Source organism: Aquila chrysaetos, chromosome 14 (genome assembly GCF_900496995.4).
Source record: "Aquila chrysaetos chrysaetos chromosome 14, bAquChr1.4, whole genome shotgun sequence".
In the NCBI taxonomy this organism is placed as follows: domain Eukaryota; kingdom Metazoa; phylum Chordata; class Aves; order Accipitriformes; family Accipitridae; genus Aquila; species Aquila chrysaetos.
Window position 1 is genome coordinate 32,092,386 of NC_044017.1, and position 9,918 is coordinate 32,102,303.

General features: G+C 45.0%; 2 protein-coding genes across 7 annotated transcripts in view; both read left to right on the top strand.

The window, feature by feature from the left end:
- The window catches only part of FNDC3A (fibronectin type III domain containing 3A), a 126,383-nt gene extending 122,798 nt beyond the window's left edge, over positions 1–3,585 (top strand). For all 6 annotated transcript variants that reach the window (XM_030036272.2, XM_030036273.2, XM_041128717.1 and 3 more), the window contains one exon: positions 1,099–3,585. In XM_030036272.2, the coding sequence (XP_029892132.1) occupies positions 1,099–1,413 (315 nt within the window). In that variant the 3' untranslated portion in view covers positions 1,414–3,585. The remainder of the gene's footprint in view (positions 1–1,098) is intronic.
- MLNR (motilin receptor) lies at positions 3,160–6,597 on the top strand. The gene is given in 5 exon segments (XM_030036411.1): positions 3,160–3,212; positions 3,698–3,953; positions 3,955–4,022; positions 4,024–4,187; positions 6,042–6,597. Coding segments are annotated over 5 exon segments (855 nt in total). The 3' UTR covers positions 6,356–6,597.
- Positions 6,598–9,918: the final 3,321 nt, after the last annotated feature.

A 9,918-nucleotide genomic window follows, 5' to 3' on the forward strand; every position in this document is an offset into this window, starting at 1 on the left:
CCGTGTGCAAGCAATTTCTTGAGAGAAAGAAAAGTCTGCAGGTTGTAGATTGCAGTAAAGCTCAGCTGCCTGGCTGTCAGAGGACTTTCTAAGTCTGTGAGTAGCCACAGGCACAGCAAGAGCTCTTCAAACGACAAAATCGGAGATTTCCTGCTTCTTTCATTGAATGGTTGGTAGTTTGCATTTGTGAAATACTGTCTACCAGTGTGATAACTGTAGGGAAAACTTCAGCGTGATGTGATGTTTCTGTGTCCTGCTACCAATTAAATAAAGCAAATCCAGATAATGTAGGAGGTGAAGGGGTTTAAAGAGAGAAGTCGAATTGTACTGTGCTACCCACCTAATAGCTCAGTACCTATCGATATACCTATAAACAGAAAATTGCGCCCACATGGGACTTCATTGGCTGTTACAGGACCTTTACGTAGCTACAAATTAATTAATTTGGGAAACCAGCATTTAGATTTCACTGAATTGAGCACTCCGTGCTGAAGAGTTGTGAACTCACCTTAATCAGCCAACTGAGAGACTCTTGGAGAACACCCTGATAAGTCACCTGTGTCTTGGGATCTGACGAGATTAAGAACCACAAGAGGACGCCTCGCGGCTTCCCTGATACAGTGTTTAGTGGGATAAATTATAATACTTTAAACACACGGTATCTTAGCTACAACAAAGGATGTTGGATTGGATTAGACTTAATGAAGTAGCTTGATACAGACTTAATTACCTAAAATCCTGTGCTACGATATTGTGTATTACATCCCATTGTGTAGTACTTACATGGTGAGTGGTCAGTAAGACGCCTTAACGCTGGGGCTTCTGACGGAGTTTATTTGGCGTGTGCTCATCATGCCGTAAAAGCACGTGTAGTTCTCTTCCTGTGTTTCACCAAAAGGACCGGAGACTTTATCTGGCATTTAAATGGCGTTTGTGAGCTTTTTGTCCATTTTTCTTTGGGTGGGTGAAAACACTGATAAAGAGTCACATCCTTTTCACAGTTACCTTCACCACAAACCAAACCATACCGAGAGGTATATGTGTATGCAGGACGTTTTCACTTGACGTACCGGGTGTTTTTTTTTTCTTCCTCGCCAGATTTATAAGGGTCCAGACTGGTCATTCCGATACACGGGCCTCCAGCTGAACTGTGAATACCGTTTCCGCGCGTGTGCCATCCGACAGTGCCAAGAGACGGCGGGTCATCAGGACCTGATAGGCCCCTACAGCGCACCGGTGCTATTCATCTCCCAGCGGACCGAACCACCGGCGAGCACCAACAAGGACACTGTGCAAACCACAAGGACACAATGGTCACAGAGCGACCAAGTGTGTGCTGCTGTCATCCTCGCACTTTTTGCTATCTTTTCCATTCTGATTGCTGTTATCATTCAGTACTTTGTAATAAAGTGAAGAAAAGAGATTTATTTTAGAATGCTGCCCATTACATTTTACTTTCTCATAATCTAAAAGTAATTCTATTCTCTTGCTTTTACAAAAACAGGCATTTAGCACCGGCATTGGGACTGATGCAAACCTTTTCAGCCACTTCAAAATGCTTACTGGTAGGTGTAGGCTGACACATGTTATTAGAACGCAAGCCACAGAAATACAATCTTTTCTTTAATATGCCTTCTTGCAGTACAAACTCTATATGGGGCAGGCAAGCGGTGTGTAATGGAAAGGGTTTGACCAGTAAACACGAGCGTAAAAATGGTTTCCTGGCCCACACTTGTAAGGGTTGCTACCATAACTGGGAAGAATGTGTAGATCGCATTTAAAACTTACACTAACAAACTTGTGCTGTATACAATATTAATCTGATGCTGTGAAAGCAATTTAGCGCTGTATTTCTACCTCCTCATTTGTCTTAATTATTTGGGAAGCAGGATTAAGCTGAAAAACAGAAGGGGCTTTTCTCAGGCAGCAAATAATAAACTGGACAGAAGAGTATGCATGAAGGAAGCTTCTTACCTGATAAATGTGGAGTTCTTCACTGCAAGTAGATGTTTTTGAAAGACTACAAGGGGATGGCACAAGTGGTTTATCTTACCCCCAGGATTTGATGTTTACTTACAAAAATGCCTCTTTTACTTCTTAGGAATAGAGAAGGGAGAGCGTGAGAGAACTTCTTAGACTTACTGTTTAAATTGAAAAACACATTTCCGAAGTTGACCTTTGATTGGATGCAGTTTATACAGATGTCTGTGCCCTCTGATTTTGGCTAGTTAATAGATTTTTGAGATAAAATTCAGTATTGAATTTTTGCTGTTTCCCCAACATTCACTTGCCATATCCACCAGCATCAAGCACTGCCTTTTTTTCTCATTTTTCTTTCTTTCTTTCTTTCTTCCTTTGGGGCACCAAATCAGAAGACGAAGTGTAGTAATTTGCACCAGAAAACTTAAAGCTGCTTTTTTCTTGAGATCCTAATGTTTAATGTAATGTCTCTTTGGATACTGTACCACATTGTTGATTGCATGTAGTTAATGTTGCATTAGAGCACTTTGCAATTGCATAACTCATCAATGTTTTGTGAGCTTGCATTTGTGAGTTCTTGGATGACCAGACTGAATTTTATCGAGTATCCCATTGAACATCTTGCTAGATGTCAATGATTGCCAGTGACACAAAGCTTGTAGTGAAACTATCTTTAAAAAACAACAAAAAAAATAATCCTTGTCTCATCACACTTATCTTATTTGTTATACACTTTGTAATTAGCTATTTTTAATTTATTTGAGTTACAAGATAGTGGATCATTAATGACTTCTAGTTGTGTTCAGTTTAGCATTTTTAATGGTATTAAACACTTCTGTCGGTCTTAATAATAATAAAAAAAGGAACCTCTGTCTTGTGCTTTGAAGATCTCTGAAGAATTTCTCTTATATTAGAACGGGCATGTATTGTAATTGTTTATACGTCCAATGATCTGTGCTGTAGAATAATGTTGCTGAGTTTCATTTAAAAAAAAAAAAAAAAAAGTGAAGAACTTGGCCTCCACATGGCGAGAACGATCTGTCTTTAAAATGTACTGTATGTTTACATTTTTATTTCGAATTTGTCGTTTGTACGTATAGGCTGATACCTTCCCGCAGGATACCGCGATAACTGATGTTTTCTAGAACCTTCTTAAAAGTGCCATGTTTGGCAGTGCAAATGAGGTTGCGTGTAACAGCCCAGAGATTTCTTATGGTTGAATGTCTAAAACGGTAAGATTTGTTACTACAGTTAATCTGCAGTGACTTAATGTTTTTCATAGTAAAATTCAAATGAGCTCCTATTTTTGATAGTCATTTAATAGTGTATTTGCCATTTGAGCCTCAGTGCGTATTACTGCATTGAAGACAGTTTTTAATGTAATCTTAATTTTACCTCATATACTGTACATTCCAAAAATAAATAATAAGAAGAAAAACTCTAAACTTTTTAAAACGTTATAGATACACTACCAAACATATCACTTTACAATTGTACAACGTCGGACTCCATGAAGATGAACCTGTATAGTCTGATAGAAAATACATAAACTATGTAGCAAAGTATCTTTCAAAATCTGTGGAAAATAAAAGTATCATTCTTTTTTGTTGTTGTCGGTCACTCCTGTTTGCATGTAACACTGCCGCTGAAGCGCTTTTTCCTTTCCCAATGCAGCTCTTGCCGTCAGGCGGGCGGGGGGATGGCAGGGCTGAGGCAGGAACAGCAGCAAGGGCGAGCTGTGGCCGTGGACGCCCCGCGACGAGCAGCGGTGCTCGGCGCTGCCGGTGCAGGCGTTCGTCCCAGTCAAGGCCGTCTGCCTGGGGCTCTGCGTGGTCAGCAGCGTCCTGACGGCGCTGGTCGTCCCTGGTGACATGAAGACCGCCACCATCTCCAACCTGCTCATCCTCCTGGGGCTGCCCTTCGACCTCTGGCGCTCCCGGCCCTGGATTTTCAGGCAGCTGCTGTGCCGGCTTCCACCCACACTACCTCAGTGAGGGCTGCACCTATTGCACTGTGGAGCGCTACCTCACCATGGACTCCGGCCACCATGGTCTGGGTCATCACCTCCTACTTCATCCTGCCCGTCATCTGCCTCAACATCCTCTATGGCTTCATCGGAAAGGAGCTGTGGTGGAGCAACGCCTGCCTGCAGGGCCCCAGAGCAGTCCTCCAGGAGAAGGGGCACTGCCAGACCTTCAAGATCTTGGGTGAGTCCCTCCTCTGTCCCCCTCAGGCTAGAACCGGGGCTGAAGCTCCCACGCAGGGTAGGGATAGCGCAGAGGGAACATCCCAGCCACGCTGGCGAGCCCTCCGGTGCTCCCGGGGACTGCCATGGCAGGGATTTTGCTCAATTGTGGCTGAGGTTTCACCTGGTGTAGCACTGCACATCCAGCAGCGTGACTGCCTTCTGTAGAAATATCCTTTTTCTGAATCTTACCAGGCAGAACCGAGTACAAGGGAGGCTGCAACTTCAGAAACACTGTGGTAACATCAGTCGTCTCTTCCAGTGGGCAGCAACACCTCTGGGTAGTAAATTTCTGCTTCTGAAAAATAGGTTTGATTTTCTTAGCAGTCTTTTGTAGCTCTCCTAGGAGTAAATCCACTGATTGCCCAAGCAGGCTGAAAAACAGCAGCTTAACCCTTACGAGCCATTTGCAGATGAATTGCATAATACCAAAGCGCTTCCTGCTGATGTAGGATGCTGTTAATTTTTAGTTCATTTTCTTAGTCACATGTTCATTACCCCAGCATCAGGCTCTGAAAAATTAGAGATCACAGTCTGCTCTGGGGCTTTAAAGTTTGTAAATAGTAACTGATCCAAAGGAGAAAAAAAAAAGGAAAGAAAAAAAGAAATCCAACTGTTGATTAATGAGCATAAAACAAAATGTCCTGGCTATTTTTTTTTTTTTTTCCCTACCTTCAGTGAAGGTTTTACATGCTACATGGGAGACTTCTTTTACCAAGGATGTAATCAGCTGGATGGAAGCAGCATAGCACAAAGAAAAGAAACTAATAAGCCTGAGAGAGTACATCTTGCTAACTTACTTGGAGTAGGCACAAGGTTTTGCAACAGAAACACCCCTGTCCACAATCTCCTTGGGACCCACCGAACCAGACCAATTCCCCCTTACCTCAAAGAGCCAGCAGCACTACATGTGTGACGTATTCCAGGCATGAACTTGCTTTGGCTATATTCCTTTTTTTTTTTTAAGCTCTGAGAAACACAAAGGATGTTCCATAAATGATTACTTGTTTTACTCGGGTGCATTTATAAACAAAAATAATTAAAAATATGGATACAGTAATACGCTTATTTATTGTTCCTCATCTGCTCCTGCTATGTTGCCATTACAAGAGCATCTGTATTGTGCTAAAACACGACACAATACTACAAGAACAGCTGGAGTGACTCAGGCTAGAGATCCATCTAGTCAAATATCTGCCTCCAGCAGTAATTGTCTGGGGATACGTGTAAGAGCCTCAGTGGAAAAAAAGTCCACTGAATCCAAGACCAACTAGACTGGAAGTCTTTAAGTTGGCAACCATCCTGTTACAACAGTGCGAATTCAGTGGGAGCCTGGGTGACCGAGGTGCAGCCCTTATACTAGGGTCTTTTTCAGTAACATAGACATGTTAAAGAACAGCTCTGTAGCACACAGAGCTGCTGCGTGCTTCCGCAAAAAAACACCTTGTTCTGACTTTTGATTTCATATCACATACATGGCATTACAGACATTGCCAAGGGGAATCTTTGTTGTACCTGATGTTATTATATGGATGTTACACCACTGTTAGTTGCTACATTTTTCTCAGCAAACTCATCTCATGGTTCAGCTGAAGATTTTACTGGTTACCTTTTAATCCAAGGCTAAAACTCAGACTTGATGCTATTCCTGTTTTCATGGTTTTCCAACAATTTAATGCCATTATTTCTATATATCATTTGTGTTGGTTAGAAGAACCTGCAAAATCAGCCATATAAAATTTAGTTTACTTGATGGTTGAAAAGTTAACTCGCTTTTTAACTATCAATCACTCACATGTGCTATTTTGTCTTACAGCTGTGGTGGTTCTGGCCTTTGTAATTTGCTGGTTGCTTTTCCCCACTGGCAGGATCATATTTACAAACACGCAGGACACCAGGATGATGCCGTTCTCCCAGTAGTTTAATATATTGGCTCTGCAGCTTTTCTACCTAAGCGCATCCATCAACCCTATCCTCTACAACCTCATTTCAAGGAAGTACAGGGCAGCAGCCTACAAGCTGCTGTTGCCACACCGAGCTGCAGAAGGGGCTTTCACGGTAACAACAGATGCTGGTGGCTACAGGGAGACCAGTGCTAGCACAAGAAACGAGTTTGCCACCAGCTTCTGAGACTGAGCCCTGCGCTTCTCCAGGCATTGTCTGCAAAGGAGGGGAACTTCCTTTTCACAGGAGAGTTGCAAAAAGATGGACATTTGTCAGAACATGTGGTATTTTGTAACTATATTTTGAAATACTTGTATTTTTGTTAACAGAGCAAGCAGCAACCATAAAGTAGTGAGAATGATGCGCAGCTCGTGAAAGATTACTCCAGCTTTTCCTATTGAGTTAACTCCATGTGAGTTGATGTTAAAAAAGATTAACCATTAAGAAGTACTGGGTCAATTTTTTTTTTCCCCCCCCAAGATATAGGGGGAGGAAGCCCTTGCTTTACGTGCCTTCAGGTTTGGGGCATTAAACCTAACCTCAAACTCCCAGCAGCTGCAATAAATCTCAGTTCAGTCTGGATTAGCAGTTAAAGGTGGGAAAACACACCCTGGAAGAGCAGCCGTTGCACTAGCACAGGTCCCATCCCTCCCCACAGCCCCTCCTGGGCGTTGTCCCACAGCCCACAGGACAGAGCACAGCTCAGGCAAAAAGATGGGGCAGGAGATTAAATTCAGTGTCTTCCCTTTTCCCATGACACTCCAAGGCAAACTCTGAGCCAGCATGCTAAGTCTCTTCTACTCACTTGGTCTCAGGCCAGGGTTTCCACTTCTGCTGCCACCAGAAGGTCTCAGCACGGAGCACTAAGGGGCACAGAAAGACTCAGGACTCCTGCTGGGAGCAGCTTTGCCTCCCTCCATCTAGCCCGTTGGGTTTAACTCTCAGTGTCACACATTTTGACTCATTGGACCCATTTTTCTTTCTGAAAAGATGATGGTAAATAAACAGCTGTCACTCTAGGAGCTCCCCAGTGGACAACCAGCGGCAGGTCTCCTCATCCCACCCCACAGCCACCCTTGAGACCTAGCACATCCCCCGGGTGCAGCCAGGGATGTACCCACACGGTCCATGTTCAGCACAGGCTGCATCTTTGCATGCCGGCCGCCGGCTGCTGCGTGGGGAGGTCTCACCTCGTGCTCTCATGCTGTGATGGACCAGCTGGAGGCTCCCGAGGTGCCCAAGGCTCACTCAGAGGCCCTTGCTCTCCTTCCCGGCTGGCACAGCTGAGCTCACCAGCCCCAGTGGCAGGCGAGGGGCTCATGGCTTCCCTCACTGCCTCAGAGAAGGTCTGTCTGGCCTCACGGGGAAAGTTGTCCCAACTATAGGACACCACGTAACTCTGGGTTACCGCTTCTTCAATGCTGTACATTGAGCTACATCGAGAAATAACAGGGCAGAACATAGTTTTAGAGAAGATATTGTGAGATTCCATAAACCCTCTGGGGAATCCTCAGAGAGTGATGAAACGTCCCCTAAGGACAGCAAAAATGAGAGGAGTTCTCAACCAATTTCTCAGACATGTATAAATGCAATAGGTCATTTATAAGACTGTAAGGGAATCAAAAAGTAAGATACACCTCCATTAAGTGGGAAAGAACTGAGCCTCCTAAAGTCCAGCAAAGAAGATTAAAACCAAGAAACCTGGTGACCCTGGCAGACACGGAGGCAGAAGTCACACTCAATCCACAGCAAAGCTGGTGAGGACTGAGGACTCCAAATACAAACACTAAGTAAAAGTAAACAAAAATGAAAAATAAGCAAAAGCACAAGACGTGACAAGCTCACACTCGTACAAGGCTCTTTCAGGCTATGTCTTGCTTCCTGAGGTGTCCTTTCTTCTGGATGCTTCTTGCATGAATGCAGCCCATCCAGAAAGTTTCTGTAAAGACCATTTTACCAGCATCTTCCTAAGATCATTTCACCTTCCTCTTTGCCTTCTTCCATTGAATTCCTCCTCCCAGGTGCAAACTTTTTTCATTTCCTCCTTACCAGTCATCTCTCTTTGCTATCCAGAGGCTGACACTGCTGCCAAGCATCCTGTGATGTCTCTCTCCGTATCCACATTTTCTGGGGCGTGGAAGGAGTTCCCACACAAGAGTGCTGGTGCCCCAGCCTGCTTGCACGGTTGGGAAGAGTTCTCCCCCTAAATGCCCTCAAAGCTAATCATCCTTCAAATCTCTCCTTAAGAACACACCTTTCTTGTGATGCTTATTGAACAGTCTCTAAACTAAAGCCAGAGCTGGGTACAAGTCAGATGTAATGTAACACAAGTGTCCTAAACCTGGGACTTCACCAAATACCACTGTTGTCAGCAGCAAAGAGCCCAAATTCAGCACACTGAACCAGCCCGAGAGGCATCACCTGGAAATCACTGAAACCAGTATGGAGTGGCAGAAATGCAAGTCAGATGAGAGGGTGTTATTTACCTGGAATGGAAGGAGAACCACCACCGGTGTATAGATGCTACAGGAGGCACGCGGATCCCTCTGGAGGGTCATGCGGTCACTGTATCAGATGACAGCTACCCTGGCCAGAGAAGGAGAGAAAATGCAGCATGTAAGGATAAAAGTAACTTTTTTTTCCCCCCAGAACTTAAGATATCCTATGTGACAAGGAGCAGCATGGCAGAAGACAAAGGATGGTGAATCCTATGCGCCCTCGCACCCTACCCTCCCAGGCAGCAGCCACTAATGGGTCTTAGAGTGGCCACAGCAGAAGCAAGTCACCTCTACCTCAGTGCCCTCAAAAACTCAGCTATGATGTCAGACGACTACAAACATGTTCCTGCTCAGTGAGTGCCATGGAGCCCGTGACAGCTCCACAAGACTCAGTAGCTGCCTGCTGTTTTATCAGGGGTACCCATGCACTGCAGGACTCTGCAATGTTTCCACGCTCTGAAGCTCTGCAGAGGTCGCAAAGCAATTCCAGGAAGTCTTTGAGAGCAACAAAAGAAATGGCCTGGCTTCTGCTATAAATCAAGGATACCAGCGTGACCAGCCTGCAGCTAAACTGATTATGAAGGGAAGCTTAAGGCCCAACAAATGTCTATAGCTCCTGTGCAACAAATTTCGCCCATCTTAACACAGCAATCAGTTCCCTAACTTGAATTTAGGTCTGCTCTTTGTCTGTGCTGTGCAAATACACCCCAAAGGCAAGCTGTGTTTTGACCCTGTGAAAGCAGAGGCTGTCCACAACCGCAGAAGAGGAGGAATGGAGGGAGGGTGAGTTTCCCCCTCTCCTGCAGCAGCTGAGCACAGCATAGGGAACTTTTTCTTAATGCAGGGTTTCAATTCTGCTGGCACCAAGCCAGGCAGCATTTCCAGGCCTGGAAGTTATTTGAGGCTTCGTTTCACCAGGCTTCAGCAGAGCCTGCTGGACTGACCTGGGCAAGCTGTACCTGTGCAAGGGAATCACCTCATCCACTTACCCCCAGCATCCCGCTGCTCCAGAGCAAGCCTGCGTGCTGACCCTAGCGCGAGGGACTGACCCTGCCGGGTCAGGGCAGGAGATCGGGCTGCGGCGTTCAGCCGCCGAGGAGGACAGAGGGACAACTGAGAGAGAACAGCAGGCAGCCTTCACACCTTGCCTTACCCAGGCGCTTTCTCTCAGTGAGACCTTCATGAAACATACACCTAGATGGAAACAAGAGGTGCCTGTTCAACAGCTATTGCACTATCACAGGTCTGCAG